At 28.0% G+C, this 19,174-nt stretch overlaps 1 protein-coding gene across 3 annotated transcripts in view; it reads right to left on the reverse strand.

Annotated features, from left to right (window-relative positions):
* Positions 1 to 1,697: 1,697 nt before the first annotated feature.
* The window catches only part of LOC111642605 (ras-related protein Rab-27A-like), a 60,185-nt gene continuing 42,708 nt past the window's right edge, over positions 1,698 to 19,174 (reverse strand). For 2 of the 3 annotated variants that reach the window (XM_023388971.1, XM_023388973.1), the window contains exons 2-5: positions 11,203 to 11,381; positions 8,044 to 8,129; positions 6,311 to 6,538; positions 1,698 to 2,001 (exon numbers count right to left, since the gene is read on the reverse strand). In XM_023388971.1, coding sequence (XP_023244739.1) covers positions 1,806 to 2,001; positions 6,311 to 6,538; positions 8,044 to 8,129; positions 11,203 to 11,373 — 681 coding nt within the window. In that variant the 5' untranslated portion in view covers positions 11,374 to 11,381 and the 3' untranslated portion in view covers positions 1,698 to 1,805. Of the gene's footprint in view, positions 2,002 to 6,310; positions 6,539 to 8,043; positions 8,130 to 11,202; positions 11,382 to 16,472; positions 16,653 to 19,174 lie in introns of those variants that run through there. The other variant, XM_023388970.1, reaches the window with a different exon arrangement.

Below are 19,174 nucleotides of genomic sequence, written 5' to 3' on the forward strand. Positions count from 1 at the left end.
TAAACAAGCATATTGCACATAATCTTAATCATCAGCTTGTATATTTTATTTACACATGATGTCATATTTATTATACTATAATACATATTGTTGTTTATATTTATTTACTTACCTCTATACCAATAGCTGATGAATTTTTAACCTGATAGATTCTTGCATAAAGAAAGAGTAACTGACTAACGTAGTGTAACAAATTTTGGTCCGGTAGCGTATTTTTGGTATATTCTATAGGCTTTTATCTGCGATAGTATGAAAAAAATCTCTTAGTGCCATAGAACAGAGAGTTAAAAAAAACTATAGTTATCCTAAGCTACTTAGCGTTGGAAAATTATAATTCATAATTTTATATCAAAAAATACAACAGATCCATGTTTAATTGGCCTGCAATTTGAAAAATTTGTAGACCTATAAATTCTCACTATCGTTTGTCCTTCCTTAATCTCAAGAACGATGTTAAATGGATGAAAGTCAAGACGAGATATGGAAAGGTTAGGGGTAGGAGATTAACTATATGCTAGCTTCTAATCTAAACCGGAAGTCACGTGATTTCATTTCAAATATTTCTCCAGAACGGAGTTACATAGATGACCGACATGATTCTGTTGTTATCAGGAAAAGTATGATGTACAGGGGCAAGACACTATTAATTTGAGATCGATTTGAGATTGAGATTGAGAATTTTTGTCATTCTTTCAATTTATTGCGAGGTTGTGTAACCATTCAAACAGTTTTTATTTATTTATTTATAATTGTGGACATTACACCCTCCTCAAACAGCGCGAGAAATTTACGAAAAATATGAAGATGCTGCTATAAAAATTAGTTTGGACGTGAAGTACGAAATGTAGACAACAATTGTATACCTGATTTTTGTGTCGCAATATCATCATTGAGAGAGAAATCATTACTTTTGGCGGCAGAAATTCAAAAGAGGAAGATCTTTTTCTTTGGATGACAGATTTAGTTAATAACTTCTTAAATATATTTTCTTATATCTTATTTGATTTTTATTCTTTAATTTCAATTTAATAAAACAATAAATATACTTTAAACTTTTATTTTTTATCAATTTCTTTTGCAATATGCTAGCTAGCATTCTGAATGTACCAGTTCTACATAGGCCTAAATGGTGCTACAAAGGTACAGGTACGTTCATCGTAATTTTTTTCTCTTTTTGCGTAAGAATGTGAGAATGTAGCTTTCCAATTCTGTAAAGCATATAGGTCTAAGAAAACAATAAAGATTTAAACAAATGTCTGAATATCAATAAAAAAAGAGAAGTTTTTAAGAAAATGATATCTTGTCTAAAGTTTGAGATTTCTCATAAGGAAAATTTGAGTTCATATTTAAAATCAACACGCTTAATTTAGTCTAAATACAAAAGAATTTTTTTACTTGTAAATAAAATTATTTTTATTGCTTAGTTTTATTAACATGTAGTGTCACACTTTACCCGGAACATGTATTTTTGTTTTTGCCTGAATTCTTTCTCTAATTTCTACATAGTTTATACTTTAAACAGCATTCAAACAAAAATGAGAATGTGAAAAACAATAATTTTTGATTTTCATCCATTGAAATTACAACATTGAATTGTGATAGAATGAAACTATGAAGTTTTAGAGAAATGATAAAAAAAACACGTTTTAAAAACAAACATTCGAATGAGAGAGAGATTTTCATAAATACAACGACCGCAGATTTTAAAAGGCAGTTTCTTTATTTGTATAATTTTAACAAAGAACGGCACAAGACTAATTGTACCGATAATGCAATCACCATAATGACTAGATCCGATAGGGATTTCAACATCCACAACTTTTTTCAGACTGCACCAATTCTCCAGTATCCATCTTCAATCCTGCCCTACCTCTTATTCTTCCGGGAAGATGAGCATTATCTACAGTTCTTTGTATTCTCTTCATCACTGTATCTAACAAAGTTTCGAATACTTTTGCCACATTCTGTCCTGTGGCAGCACTCGTTTCGAAATAAGGGACTCTGAAATATATGGATTCGGTTGTAATGCATAGATAATAAAATTCTATATAATTAAATTTAAGTAAATTTAGGTTTTAATAGGGTATTTCTATTATATACAATAGAACACTATCAAATTATTTTATCGTATTTTTGGTATATTCTATAGGCTTTTATCTGCGATAGTATGAAAAAAATCTCTTAGTGCCATAGAACAGAGTTAAAAAAAAAAAAAAAAACTATAGTTATCCTAAGCTACTTAGCGTTGGAAAATTATAATTCATAATTTTATATCAAAAAATACAACAGATCCATGTTTAATTGGCCTGCAATTTGAAAAATTTGTAGACCTATAAATTCTCACTATCGTTTGTCCTTCCTTAATCTCAAGAACGATGTTAAATGGATGAAAGTCAAGACGAGATATGGAAAGGTTAGGGGTAGGAGATTAACTATATGCTAGCTTCTAATCTAAACCGGAAGTCACGTGATTTCATTTCAAATATTTCTCCAGAACGGAGTTACATAGATGACCGACATGATTCTGTTGTTATCAAGAAAAGTATGATGTACAGGGGCAAGACACTATTAATTTGAGATCGATTTGAGATTGAGATTGAGAATTTTTGTCATTCTTTCAATTTATTGCGAGGTTGTGTAACCATTCAAACAGTTTTTATTTATTTATTTATAATTGTGGACATTACACCCTCCTCAAACAGCGCGAGAAATTTACGAAAAATATGAAGATGCTGCTATAAAAATTAGTTTGGACGTGAAGTACGAAATGTAGACAACAATTGTATACCTGATTTTTGTGTCGCAATATCATCATTGAGAGAGAAATCATTACTTTTGGCGGCAGAAATTCAAAAGAGGAAGATCTTTTTCTTTGGATGACAGATTTAGTTAATAACTGCTTAAATATATTTTCTTATATCTTATTTGATTTTTATTCTTTAATTTCAATTTAATAAAACAATNTTTTATTTACAAATTTTAATTTTTTGTTAATTGTTAAAAATGTTTGCAAACTATTAAACAATGTACTATCATTGGCAATACACACGTGTGCAAAGTTTCAACTATATCGGAAATTGGAGAGTATATGAATTACAACTTTTTACCTGGATAAACGGACAGAGTAAGTTAATAAAAAGCTTTAAAAAAATTATAGACCTATAAATTCCCACTGTCGTCCGTCCGTCTGTCTATCAGACATACATACGAGACAGATAACAGACAGACATGTCTGTTTTATATTAAATTTTTGCCAACAAATCCTGTATGATGAAAATAAGTCAAATTTGGCGTATACTGTATTAACTAAAATAAGTATGAAAATACTATTAAAAATTTTCTTCAGAGCAGCATAATTTTCTGTTAATTTCATGTTTGTTTCTGTATAATTACTACACAGTGTCTGGCTTAGAGATTAATAAAAGAAAAGAGTATAAATTGGAAACTTATCGAAATTTAATGGGAAAGTCGTTATGCAATCGTACAAGTTATGTAGAGAAGTTCGATATACTTGGATCTTCACAAAACCTCGCAAAAAAATGTCCAGTGGGTAAAAATCAATCTATTATCTAGAAAACGACCATTCAGAAAATTTCGTATATAAATCTCAAAGTGGAATGGGACTATATCTTATTTAAAAATATTATCAGGAGGAAAATTGAGGCATAGGATAAGTTGGACCACGTTCAAATAACTTGCTCCAGTCGCTATAAACTATTGCCTGGTCTTCGTTAACGCACTGTACAGTACATCTATTTTGCCATTCTGTGCATGCGCTAGTAATCGGCGCACCTGTTATGGTGTTTCTCACATATGATCATAGACAGTTGACAATTTATCAGAAAATTCTCTAAATCTAGCCTTCCCGTAGAATCATTTAGCTGCTTAGAAGTTAAAATGTTCTCCAACATTCTAACTTCTAACCGATAACATTTCCGGTTCGTTAACCGGAAATGTTATCGGTGTTCTATATTACAGAAAAACGGAGTAGGGACACAACTGTAGCTAATGTTTTACGGTTTTTATTTTAATTTTCATTGAAGAATATTATGTGAATTTTCTGGTAATTCATATTTCTATTTAGAGCAGAGTTCTTAAACTTTATGAACTCGCAAGTCTTTTTACATTAATAAAGATCTATTCGCGAACCCCAAAGTTTACATGTATATATTTTCCGATAGATTTAAATTTATCTTATAAAAGTAACATGATACGTAAGCGTATCATGTTACTTTTTATATGCATATAGTTTTTATTTATTGGCGTTATTGAAAGAATAATTTTAAAAGATTTTATTAAAACCTCTGATTTAGAGCAAAGAAGAAAAAAGAAGTAAGAACATTTGAGTTGAAATGATAAAAGTTGATACAACTATTTATTACACGAAGTTTTTAAATAGATTTTAGCTTCAATTCTAAAGTGGTAGATCATGCATATGTTTATAGATGAAACTATGGACGACACCATCTGTAAATTATATGAGTTGTCCGCTATTACGAGTGATAAACAATTCAAACTATGAATGCGCAATTATTCAAACGTGATTTGAAAATAAAATTTAAAAAAATATATTTGAGAATGATATATTAGACATGCTACTAAGTTATTAAATAAGAAAACACATGAAAGCATACGTGGTTTTAATTAATTATTAATGTCAAAAGAGAGGATTGGTGGGCCAGTCGTTGACGTTCAATGTCAACTTAATTTTACTGCCCTTGTGAATCCTCCCTTAGAGTAATCCGATAACTATGCAGGGTCCGTTTTTCCTTTTTTAAAAGACAACTAGAAGATTCCTCAACTTCTAAATGATTTGTAGAAAAAAGTTTAGTTAGAGATTTCATTAATGGATAGATAATTACCAGTTTTTTCAATATTTATTGAGAAATTAATCAGAGTGAAGAAACTATCCCAGTCTGAAAAAGATATGCAGATTATAGATAAGAAATAGACTTTTTAATAATAAATTTAGCAAAATAGGTCAAAATTGTTTAAAAATTGTACCAATTTGTTAATTTGCAGAGAATGCTTTCAGAAACATTTCACTAGCAGTTCAAAAAATTATTTCAGTCTTTTGAACAACGTGTATTTTTAGATAATAATTATCTAACGTCAAAAATGTTTTGGGCTATACAGTAGCGCATTATAAATTCATGAGGTCCAGGCAACTTTGAATTGGGGACATATGTACGGTGTCGACTTCATTTTTCTTCAAGGGAAGTTTTTGAGTGAAATATTTTCTTATAAAAGATTAGTTTTGGGTTCCCATCAACAGAAAGCCCCGGGCAATTGCCCTTTTTGTCTTTAGGACAACGCGATACTGGGCTGAAGTAAAAAACATTTATAACAGTATATGTATTTATAACATTTTAATACTTTATGTACGAGGGAGGATCAAAAACTAAGGTTACAAAGCCTGCAGTGAAAAGTGTACATTTTATTTCATACAACCAATACAGCCAACTGATAGTACATATATAGGTTATTTTTCGACATAGCTGTCGCGAAGTGTTTCACTTCTTCGTCTAAAGCGAATCGTCGTCCTGCTAGGTTCTCCTTCAAGTGAGGAAACAGGTGAAAGTCGCTTTGAGCGAGGTCCAACTGTAGGGAGGGTAGTCGATGATGTCCCAGCAAAATTGCTTCAACAGCGTGGTGGTATTCTGGGCTGTATGAAACTCCAGGAATATCGGCCTTGTAACCTTAGTTTTTGATCAACCGTTGTAACATTGATTATTTCCTAATAAGCAACAGCCAGTTCATTATTAAACTGATTTTTGCTTTTTCAAAGTTGGCAGCAAACATAACGAATACAGTGGTACCTCAGGTTACGAACGCCCCAGCATACGAAATTTTCAGGATACGACATGAAATTCGAACATATTTTTGCTCCACGATACGAACAAAAACTCACCATACGACGTTATATTAGTTCACATTTTTCATTTGTTTTTCTTACTACAGTTATTTTTTTAAATGTATTACTTGGCTTTAATTTGAGTATGTTTTTCGCGTTGGAACGAATTATTTGGTTTTACATGTAATCGTATGGGAAAAGATGATCCACCTTACGACATTTTCATGATACGATCTCAGTTTCGGAACGGATTAATTTCGTATCCTGAGGTACCACTGTATTTGATTGTATTGATTTAACATAAAGACAGACTACATTCTTACAATCATTAGCAAGCAATATAGAGATATATATCCTTTGTTAGACAGTTATTTATATTTGTTTTTAAAATGAAGAAAATATAAAAATAGTTTATATGTATAAAAATTAACATGTTAAAATTTTATAAACGCTTACCCATATTTGCTAGCTTCTTCTTTTGCTTGTTCCTCAGATATGGCTCTTTCATTTTCTAGATCAGCCTTGTTGCCGCACAGCACTATATCCGGATCTTCACAGTAGGCATGAACTTTCAGTTCTTCTAACCAGTTTCGAACATTTAAAAACGAAGTTTGATTCGTTAAGTCGAACAGTAATAGAAAACCCATCGCATCACGATAAAATCCTGTCGTCAAGCCGCGATATCTATCAAAAGAAGTTATTTCATTATTTTATTGATATTAACAACATATGAGTAGTTAAATGACTTTCAAAATCCAAGATGTTTGTTTAATGACTTGTTAAATCTTTCTTCATTGAATTCAACATTATCTCTCTTCATTATCCAAGTATATTAATACGGAACAAAATGGATACGGGTTATGTCCATATCAATTATTATGTAAAAATATTCAAAATTTAATGCTGACAATATAAATAGGGTTACCACCTTTCTACATCGACTGATCTGGAGATTTTTTTAATCTCACATATTTCTTAATTTTGCTCATTTGTAACTTATATTTGTTTGCTTACTTTTTTATAAAATAAAAATTTAAGTTTTATTGTTACAGAAAAATTTTAATAAAAAAAAATACTGTATTATTATAATGTTCAAGTATGCTTAGTATTTCAAAAACAATAATTGTTTTGTTAAAGTCTTTGTTTTCAGTATTATCGACTATTAGAAATGTTTTTTAAAACAAATTTATAAATAATAAAGCTCTTATTACAATAAACCAATTAAAATTGTTTCGTTGGTTATTTAACGCGAATATGTTACACTTTAAATAACATTTAACTTGAGTTTATGAAGTTTAATACACCACTATAATTAAATATAGAGGTTACAGTTAGACCTACAGTTAAAAACATTCAAGTATCTAATTCTTGATATAATATTATCATCAACTAAAAATAGTTGGAAGTGCCTGCATTTATAAATCGAACAATTTGTGAAGATAAAATAGGCAGGTTAAATTTAAGATTTTATATTCTTACAGTGTATTCAAAGCGTGAGAACTCATCTAATCTAAACGAATATAGTATTTGGTTTATTATTATTACTGTATATGTATTGTACTGTACAGTACATATATGAAAAAAAGTGTGCATAACTGAGAGCCAGGCAGTCGAGGCGGTTAATGTGTTAATTAATTAAAGTGGCCGAATGGAGTCTATTGCTCGGTGATCCGGGTTCAAATGTAGACGAAAATTCCAGGAATTTATTTATTTATTATTGTTTTTTCTCCCAGATATGTTGGGGGGCAGCTTTCACCATCCGGTCATTGTGGGTCCTGAAAAATGATTAAAAAGGCCCTTTTAGTGCCGACAAGGCCGAAAGAGTGGTTTGGTTTGAAGGGATATGGCAACGCAACGCCATCTGTCAATAGGAATGTCTCCCGGGAAAAAATTTTTAAATGGAAACTGGTCTTTATTTAGGGGTTACACATACAATGAAAATTCAGAAAATTCCATGTGGCCAGACCACTGGTGACGCGCGAATCCACGATCATTACCAATGTTCAATGGTTTTATCCACTCGGCTACTGGTGGGACAGAGTGGAAAAAAGTTTTATAATTTAATAGATTTTTTTCCAGATAATATACGAAATTAATCAAGACTTGCTTTTTAACAAAGAACTTTACTAAAGATATATTTATTATTATATACAACATTAATGGTACTATTTAACAAACTTATTACAAACCTTTCTTGGCCCGCTGTATCCCATATTTGAAGATGAATTCTCTGACTTCTACCTGTAATTCCATCAGCATGTTGTGAACGATATACCTGAATAAAAATTGAAATTCTTTCATCTTTGTTTTCCTCAATAATTATGATAAAATTTTACAAAATTTTGATTGAAGATCACGAGTTAACAAATACATTCAAAGTACTTTTATGTTTACCAAAAACCATAGTTAATTAGTAATTCTTTTTCGTATCTTAAATCATCTCATATTGTATTACTAATGGACTCGGGAGCAAAAATATTAATTTCTGAAGAAAATTATAATCTGGATCAATTACTACGCAAATTATTAAAACTCGACAAAGATTCTCATATAATATAACTTCAATTAGCACGAAAGAAAAATTCAATATAGCTACTCTACGGCTATAGTTCCATGTGGTAATATATTTCCTAGTACATCAATATCACAAATAATAATAATATATCAACTCAAATTATTCTTTATGGCATTGATACACTAAGAAATCTATAACATCTATCTATCATATGAGAAATGTGAATAGAGTTACAGATTTATGATAAATAACATTAAAAAATTTTGAGTACATTTGTACATAAAATATTTCTTTATTATTCACATTATCATGAATTTTAAAATACTTACTAAATAAGAATTTAAACAACATTAACTAATTATTATTTAGAAAGGGACACACGGAATAAATCAGAATATAAGTAAATTTATAATTCAATATCAGTGAAAATGTAAATATAATTCAATATTTCAATTTATGTTTTTGTATAAAAAAATATTAATAAATTTTGCATCAATACATTGTATTATACCAAAAATTTGAACTATTTTTCTTTATTTTATTCTATAAAAAATGGCTTCCTGTACTTGATGTAAAATAAATAAATGTAGTATTTCTTTTCGATTGTATATATTTTTACGTTAATTTGACGATCCTCTTAATCTTTAAAATGAATAGCGTAACAAATTACATCAAATTGACGTAAGAATATATAACTTAAGTTACCTTATAGGTAAGGTTTCACAATTAAAAAATTAATTTTGTTGGTCTGGGCTTCTAATACAAAGCATAATTTGTATTTCCATCCCCTTGTTGAATGAAATTGTGTAATTCGACATCATCATTCTCTTCCATTTCTATCTTTTCGTAAAAACACAACATTAAGTTGACATTATAATGCACTACATCCCAATGCAACTGGCAGAACATAATTTTGGTTTCGTGATTCTATATATCATTCGTGACTAATTGTGTACATATGTCATTAATGTTTGATCGATATGATATCTAAAAAAGTTCAAAGGTTATTTTTAAAATGTCAATATTCCCTAATATAATACAGAATATAATCCTGGGTTTATTAACATATAAACATTTGAGTAAAATTAACATTTCACATATTAATATTTAGCATTTAATATCATATTTAGTGAACTGAATTATTGCTAAATATGTTGACATTCCCTTACAAAATGTCTCGATTTTCCCTGAAAATGCAGGCTTAAAATACTTGACATAATTGTTGGGACTGCTCTATATTATTCATTTGACTTCGTTAATTACAGATTATGAAATTAAATTGGGTCGAATTAATCATCCCTCCCCTATACTTATATATTCTTTTGTAAATAATCCAATCTAAGTTTTTATACAGGCGACAAAATTGTATCTAATACAAATTGTACAAAATATCATAGTTATTTGAATATATATTTTGATAGATATTATTTTAAATTAAAAATTTTAAAAATTAGTTTAATTGTTTTTGAGAATTTAATAATGGATAATGATAATTTTGAATACGATAAATAAGCAAAAAAAAAAAAGATTAATTTAAATTTAAAATTTGTAAACATATTTTTTTTTTATTTTAAAAATTGTACTTAATTTACATTAAATATAATTTAGAAATAAATTTTCTAAACTTTCATTAAATGAGCCAATTAACTTCAATAATTCCATTTGTCGATACTTTTCGCTTTACTAAGTAAATAAAGATAAATCAGGTTAATTAATAGAAACAATAACAGAAAAATAGTTTAATTACAGAAACCACCACCATATTTACCAATTTTACGACTATTATAGTTAATTCTTCAACTTTTTAACCTAAATTTATTCGTTTTTAATTAAGACGTGGCTTAAGATTAAATGCTGCTCCTAGATTAACTTCCAGTAGTGATTTTGTGTGCTAATTTAAGCGATAATTTAACAAAAAAAAAAAAAACCCAAATAAATTTTTAATTCTCTGTATTTAAATAAAGAAATAAGAAATTATGTGTTAAATAAAAAATATTTTTACTTATTATTCTATTCAAAATTATGATGTATTTCAAAATAAAGAATAGAAACATCATTTACATCAAAACGAAACAAATTAATCTGAGCATTTCAGTAGAAATAACCTTAAAATAAAGTAAGTAGGTATACGCAATTAATTCTGTTGTATTCACAATTTATGTGTAGCCAGCCAGATAAACTAAAAATAATTGTGATTTCTTTAAAAAAATACATTCAGTAAGATGTTATTAGTTCAGCAGATATAATTTATATTTCAATGCGTCATTAAAGAAAGAGAACAAAAATTGAGGAAAGTAACAAAAATAGTACTAGTTATTAAATTAAAAATTAGAAAATAAATTATAAAATTGGAACGAAACTTTAGTAATACAGTATTTACGAATCTATTTTTTTCAGTAGAATGGCTTCAATTTCTCTAAAAACAGCGCTGAAAAATTGGCTTCTAATTGAAATATAATCTGTTAACTATTATATTTGCTTACAAAAATAACTTCTGTATCCACTTATTACATTTAAATACTAATTTTTATTTTTAGTAGAAGGTGCTGTCCGTAAATAACGTCCACACTGGAAAAGAGGGAAGGGGTTGTGACAAGTCGGACAAAGTCGAACAAGGGGGATTTTATTTCGTTATATTTTATACAGTCTACGCATTTTATTATTCATAAAGTGATAAAGGTTTTAAGGGAAGTTGAGTTTTGTTGGACGTTCGAAGAGAGGAGGGGAGAAACTTGGATAAACTGGGACAATGGAGGAGGGGGAGTAAAAATTTCAAGAAAAATGAGGACGTAATTTATGGACAATCCCAAACAACTGAAAAAAAGATACTTACCACACTTTTTTCTACAAAATCAATACCAACGGTTGATATAAATTTCCTATTGAAACTGTTATCAGTGTATTGAAATAAAACACTTGTCTTTCCTACACCAGAATCACCCAACGTTAAAAACTTGATAAGATAATCATAGCCCGCTTCTGTTTTGTTAGTAACATTGCTCATTTCTACATCTAAAAAATTTTAAAAACATTATTTTAGTAATAATAATACACTGAATACAATATTGTAGCATTAATTCTTTAAAAATTTTGAATAAATTCAATTCCAAACAAATTTTAAACACATGTATATTTTTATTTATAAAAGGAAAAAAAAAAGGTATTTAGAAATTTTTCAAGTGATCATTTAATATTAATCATTCAAAAGTATTTTAAAACTATTCTTATTCAAATGAAAAGCATTCTAAACGTGCGAAATTCTTTCACACAGTGACAATAGTTGATGTAGTCACGAAATTAAAATATTTCATTCCCGTTTTTATATATGTTAAGTAAATTTTTTAACTTTAAATAATATAATTCATAAATAAAATGTTGAAAAATATACATTGCGAAATTTATAAATTTCTTATAAAAAGTATAAAAAATGTAATCTTTATTTCAATTCATTTTCCACTGCAAAAAAAAAAACCCTTTAAATTTATCTTTTAAAATATAAAAGCTTTTTTCAATGGAAAATTAATTTTCGAATTTTCGTAAATATTTAATTTCTTTATATCTAAAAATATCTTCAAACACTATTTCAAAAAGAAAAAGTATAATAATTAGATTTTATTTAGTCCCTAGTCGCGTAAGTATAACTTTGATGATCCTGCAAGAGGTATTTTTTCGGCCATCAAACTAAAAATAAAATAAAATTCGCATTACGCTTTTTTATATTGAACGAAAACACGTAAATGCAGTGTAAAATAAAATAAGCAATTACAGTATTTAAACTTTTATTGCTGCCGAAGACGAATCAATCTTTCCAATTTTAATCACAGCTGACTTAATAAGCTTTTTTTATATCCTCATGTGTGCAAGTTGTTACATCAATAAACAATATTCTCTTTAAAAAATTAACAAACTTTTCAAAAATAACTACGAGCTTAATGCTTATAGCTAAAGAAAATAAAAATAAATAGATTACTAAAAGTAGTTTAGATACGATACACTTTGGACAATGTTTTTTATTTAAAAAGAATACATAATTAATTACTTTCACGTTTTAACAAGAATTAATTTTACATGTTTTATAAGATAATTTAATTATGAACAGTTTTTTGTTTTTTACTTTGATGTATTTAAAATGTAGAATAGTGTCTACTGGTAAACTGTAATTAATGGGGTATATGTTGTTTATATTCTGTAACGAAAAAATAAAATTATATATCAGGATATATCATTTTATTTATTTTTGTATACATACAATGTGCACATATATAATAAATAAATTTTATATAAAGTTACTATAGTTTTTGCGCCGAAAAGTACTTACCCACCAACCTTTGGTTAAGGAGAGACAGACAGCCTATAGTTTTTATGTAGTATTAATAGCTTTTAGTTTGATGTATTAGTTTCTTTTTTTAAGTGTTATTATTTTATCTATCATATCATTAAGAGTTTAATGCAAAACCGTACATTATTATAAGTAAATCATCTAATTCTTTTTATTGGTTTCTGCAGTTTTAACATTTTTTTGATTAAAAATATACTATAGACTACTTAACGTCTGCACAATCATTTACTATATATCCTTAGAATAATGATCTCGTAAAATCGATTTCATTAAAATCGTTGTTCTGAACAAGTTAAGATTTTATTTTGGAAAAAATAAAATAAAAATTAAATAGTTGAGAAATTTGTAAAATTCCTACAAGTTTTCGTTAATTCACATAATGACGTCTACAGTCTTATAAAATATATTTACTTGAAAACATTCTGCAGCACTATCAAATGTTATGTCTTCACAATATTCTCCAAAATGGTGTTTCGCTTTAAGTTGTCATTTTACAGAAAATGGGATATTTTCCCACGTTTTTACGTGGAAGAATGTCCCATTTTCGACGTGTAGGCTTTGTTTTTCAAAAGCATTGTAATCTAAGCTAAACTATTTTAAATGCAATCTAATAGCCAGTAGCGTAACTATAATTTAGATGCGCCTGAAAAATTTTCGGATCCCAGCAATTTAAGAAAAACCCAACAACGAGTTTCGTAACATTCCAGACAATAAAGTTAAAATTGTGTGTAGCGCCATCTGCTATTAGATTTTATTTTTAAAAAGTTTTATATTGTTAATTATTATAAGATGGCAAAAAGTTTAATTTTGACGGTACAGATGAGTTTTAAAAAATTTGCAAATGCTAATAACGAGTGAAATATTCATTAAGTCCGATCCCACTCGAGATATGACACATGATCCCATCTAGCTCCCTACTCTTTCACCTTAAACAACATATAAAACCAAAATACAACAACATCAATCCATCTAATACCCAAACTTCCCTACAAAATTTCAAAAATTTTCGACAAAACGCACAGGTGTTATAGTTATTAAGCTTCAAAGTAGTAAACAAAATCGTGCTCCACACTCACTAGCATAAAAAAACCCAAATTTTTAAATGTATTTTCTACTTTTATTTTTTAATTACAATAATTGACTTTTGTAATATATGTCCTGTAGTTAAATTCTTAAAGATAAAATAAAATATATTCATAATTATAGAGATGTTCAAAACTCTTTTTAGGTGTAAAGCACCTACCTACACAGCGGTTCTCAACCAGTGGTACGCAAGAAGGTTCTGTTACTGCTACAAGTGTACGGTACGCTAGGGAAAAATAGATTGAGAAGCGCTGTTCTAACCTAGCCTTCGGGAAAAAATTTTTTCCAGAAAATCGAAACTACATACTCAGGACAGTGCGTACACCAAATTTGGTTCAGATTTTCCCAATTGTTCTTTTTTACTGAAAGCTCTGTAAAATTTACTCTTTAATTAATTATGAACAACCTGCACAATCAAATTACATGTAAATAAAATTTCAGAATATTAAATATGAAAGGCAATATTGATAGTACTGTAATTTATGTAATTTTTAAAATATTAATATAAATCTTTAAAAAATTCAAGCAGCTCGGAACCCGTAGAACTTCAATTAATCCCAAGATTCTACTTATCCTAGTTACTCTGCTGTTTATAGTCCCAAATTATTATAGAGTCATCAATTTTGATCTGTTCAACGGGGGTAGTAGAAAATAGAATTTCACACAAGTAAATGATTTGGTGTGATGGGATATGGTAACTGTCAAGGGGATATTTTTAGGAGGATTTTCTAAGAAAAACTGTCTTATTTAGGTATCAAGGCCGGTTTCCACATCACCGGAAAATACACCAGAAACGGAAAACTAATGTTACGACCTGTCCAGAAGTTTCCGTAGATCAAAATCTAGTTGGTCACTTAGAATAGAAAATATTTCGACTTTTCCGTCGAGCTTCCGTAGTGTTTTGGCCAATAGAAAAAGACAATGGTTTTGTTGTAGTAGTAACGACGTTTTACGTTTTGTTATACCGAAGGATGACGACAGACAAAAAAGTGAGAGACAAAACGAAAAAATAGGCTTGTTTATAAGGTCAGGAAGTATTCTTTCCTCTATAATAAAATATAAAAACAATTTAAAGATATTCTAGTATCGCGGAAATAGAACTAGACAAAAAATAAATGGGTACGTAGCCTAAACATTAACTATTTTCTTCTTTCTTCCTTCTGTTTTCATTTTCTGGTAGTGTGAAAACCAGCTTTAAGACACGTGAAGAAATTCAGAGTCCATGAGACCAGCCTATGAGGTGATCACGAAGGCCAGTTGGTCAGGTGCAAACGACTGTTCAGGGGGTTTATCCACTAGTGACCGAACAACTAGAGATTCTCACTTTTAATTATTGAAATTATAATTCGTTCTACATTCAAAAAATTATTTTATATATGAAAAGTTTAAATGTATACTAATAGTCCTGATTCATCGAATTTTCATAATAAAAATATGCAAATTCATTATCGAAATGGAAACTAGGTTATTTCAAAACAAATATTACAGTTATTATGCGAGGAAATTTTTATTTTCGGTAATACAGAATCTTTTATTATTGTTAATTTCAAGTAGTCTATAAAATAATTTTTAAAACGTTTGCAAGTTTCTTTTATTTAATCCAAATATTCGCTTATCTCGAGTAGCTTTTTATCCTTAAACCCATTAAAATGCATTAAAATTTATTTAAAATAAAATTATTTTCTTTTTATAATAAAAACATGGATAAAATTTAAGATTTATGAATGATTATAATGCTTTCTGAATCACATTTTTGAAGTTATAAATTTAAACTGTTTAGAATTAAATTTTTATATTCAAACTATTATTCAAATAATCCATAATAAAAAATTTATAATGCTTTTGAAACTTCAAAGACTGAATTATAACACAATAATATGTAAAAAATTTGACAATATACGACTTACTATTAATGTCAGTGTGGGAGGTATTTTTATTAATTAATTAATAGCTATAACAAAAAGTTTAGCATGTTAAATATTAAAAATATAAAAGTATAATTTGTAAAGTTCTTGAAATTATTTCGCAGCAGTTATTTTCTATTGTACTGTACAGTACATAGAATGGTTCATTTCGGAAGCATGTGTGCGTGTTCTATAATCAAATGACAACAATTAATGAGTATTGTTAAATTAAATATTAATTCCGTTAATACAGCAATGTCTGGGAAGCGATCTTTAACTATTGACGCCGAACGATAAAAATAAAAATAAAGCGAGTGGATAAAACCATCGAACATTGTTTGTTGGTCGTGGGTTCGAGCCCGACCAAAGGGCTTAACGCGTGAACGTTTACTTCACGTGTCTAATATCTAAATAGGGACCAGTCCATCAAAAGCCCTGCCTGGAGGAAGATCGCCCAGGTTTTGAATTGTTTTATTTCATAAATCTAATCTAAAAAATTAAAGCGAACGCATATAGAAATCGAGGAGAACCGCAAAAACCATCTATATTAGTGATTAACCCGGTCTCAAAGGTTCTGTTCCAATTATTCCCTATACAAAAAAAGAATAATTCGCAAAACTAGTACTACTAAAAGCTAAATTTCAACTCAGTCGATTCAACACTCTAGATAAAATAAAGTCAATATTTACAATATTATAAATAACTGTATCTCTGATGTTTGTGACTATCCAAAAACGACAGAAAATTATTAAAAAATATATATAAATATCAACGAACCTGCAACAATTCTTAAAGATTCTTTTACTTGCTTCTTAGCATCTCCAAATTTCTGATAATTTCGAATTTTCGGAACGGACATGCATTAAGTGTTTACACGATGACGAACGTTCCATTTGTTATCTCCATTTTCGAACAGTGTGTTGATCGAATGAGAAAATGTATGCAAGGACCACCTGTCGCGTGTTGTAACAGGTGTTTGCTTTTAAAAATGTCTTTTGAGATATTTTTTTTTACTATTAAAAAAAAAAGAAAATTCTGATTTTTTCGTGCTTTATAACTTATAAATTTTTTAATTAAAGTTGTTTTAAACTTGTTAATAATTATTATTTTAAAATCTATTGACGCGTTTTATCATAAATCGAACAAATAATATTATTTAATGATTATTATAAAATTATTCATAATTTTAATATAATGTAGACAGGTATAATTTCGAAATTTCTATCTGTCACGCTCTAATTAAAGAACATTTTAACATAAAATTGTGCGGTTGATCGAGTTGTGACTCTAGTTTTAAAAATTTTCATAGAAGTGTTGATTTTCGTATTCTGTGAGGCGAAATAAAATCAATTTTAGTACTCTATGAGGTGAAATAAATTCGACGTCGCTATGCTCCATTTATTAAAATCGATTAAAACAAATGACTTTTAACTTAAACAATAGAAAATTATATTTTTGTGATAAAGTATGCTTTGTGTTTGTATTATCTCATTTGAAATAAATTTAAACCAAAGCAAAATAGACGTGAAAATAAGTATTTTTTAAAGAAATTAGTCAAATATTTTTCCTTGTGTTTATTATTATAAAGAAATTTAAAAAATAATTTATTATTCCGTGTAATATTCAGATTTGAAAACGAAAAAATAATCGAAGTTTTCAATTTATAAGGAACAATGTTGTATAAAATTTTTATAAAGTCACGTATAAAATTACACTTAAAATTCATTAAAACTGGTAGATCATTTATTAATAATAAAGTGAAGAATTAACTCATTAATGTTAAATAAATTAATTTTATAAGTCTCATTCTCCGATCGACAAAGTTAAGAACGAGCAATTTATTAACATATTATATTAAATGAAATTCCATATTATAAAAGAGAAAAATTTTATATAACAATCTTTAAGTATAAAATGTACAGTACATTAAACTTTCCTTAATTTCTTACAAAAATGACAGAAAAATTATCAAATAACATTATTTTATTACTTCCTAAAAATTTAGAAAATCCAGCAACGAGTTGCTTAACTTTCCCGGCAACATTTAAAACAGCGTGTGGCTCCATCTGTTATGATATTTTATTATTAAAAACTTTATATATTTTTGATTATTACAAAATGGCAAAAAGTTTAATTTTGTGGGAAGCAATTGGTTTTATAAAATTTGTAAACGGTGATAAAAAATCTTCATTAAGTGAGACTCTAGTCGACATATGACACACGACTACACCCTCCCACCTGGCCTATTAACCACCAAAATTTAATAGTATCGATCTCCTTAACATGTAACATCCTTCCTGTAAAATTTCAGAAATTTTCGACAAAAAGCACAGGAGTTATTAATCATCAAAGAGAGTAACAAAATTGTGCCCTCCATATACACGCTAACATTCGTACAGTACTGTACGTACATACAGGAAAAAAATCCGAATTTTTTTTTTTTTTTTTGCATTTCTCGACGTTTCGTGGTCCCCTGAGTCCGAAAATGTAAAAATCTTTGGAGTGATTTTTTTCCTTTGACCGATTGCCATGCTTTCATTCCGTTGTAAATAACAGAGTCGGAAAAGTAAAAATGAAATTAAAAGTAATTAAAAATCACATAAATATTCTGAAAAATCATAATTTCGGCATATTTCGTGAGAAAATATGCCGAAAACAAAAAAAAAACAAGGAAAAAATCGAATGAAAAGTTTTTTCTATACAAAAATTATTTTCTTTGCTTTTATTCTGTTTTAAGCTATTGAAAATGTAGAGAAAACTCTGTTTATAATCTATAAATTCGAGTAATGTGAACGTTTAAACGACTATATACATATTTTATACGTCGACAGATGTTTAGGATGTTGTTAAATTGTCTTTAAGTTAGACAATATTTTTGAGAATTTTATAAGTTTAGTGCCTGTTAAACATGTTACCAAAATATAATGTGTTTCTGTATAAACTGAGAAACGAAGCTGAGAAATATAGGATAACATTATAAATATATTAAAAATAGAATTTACATTATAATGTATATTATAACGGTATTAAAAATGAGTAATGTGAATTATATAATAAAGGTTACAGTAAAAATAAGCAATGTATAGTAAACGATAGAGATTAATCAAAATTATACTTCCGTCTAGTTTTAATTAATTTCCGGATATTTAGTCGATTTAATTAGTTTGATGGCATTCATTTAACTTTGCTTTAATCACAGTTTGTGGCCTGAATATTTAGATAAAACTTTGGGCACAATAAAAGTCAAAATGATCACAATTTACCAAGATTTAAGAGAAGGGAAAAGCCATTATATAAATAAATACACGTTTCTAGAAATTTTATACAAAATATATGATTATTGTTTTTAAAAAAGTTGAAATTGTTTAGTATGAAAATTATTCATTTTTAAAGATATTAATTTATTTGCATTGTTTGTTCATATTCAAAAAACAATATTTTATACTTCTAGATTATTTTTAATGCCTTATGTTGAAATT

Source organism: Centruroides sculpturatus, unplaced genomic scaffold (assembly GCF_000671375.1).
Source record: "Centruroides sculpturatus isolate CEXI.00-Female unplaced genomic scaffold, Cexi_2.0 scaffold1723, whole genome shotgun sequence".
NCBI classification, from domain to species: domain Eukaryota; kingdom Metazoa; phylum Arthropoda; class Arachnida; order Scorpiones; family Buthidae; genus Centruroides; species Centruroides sculpturatus.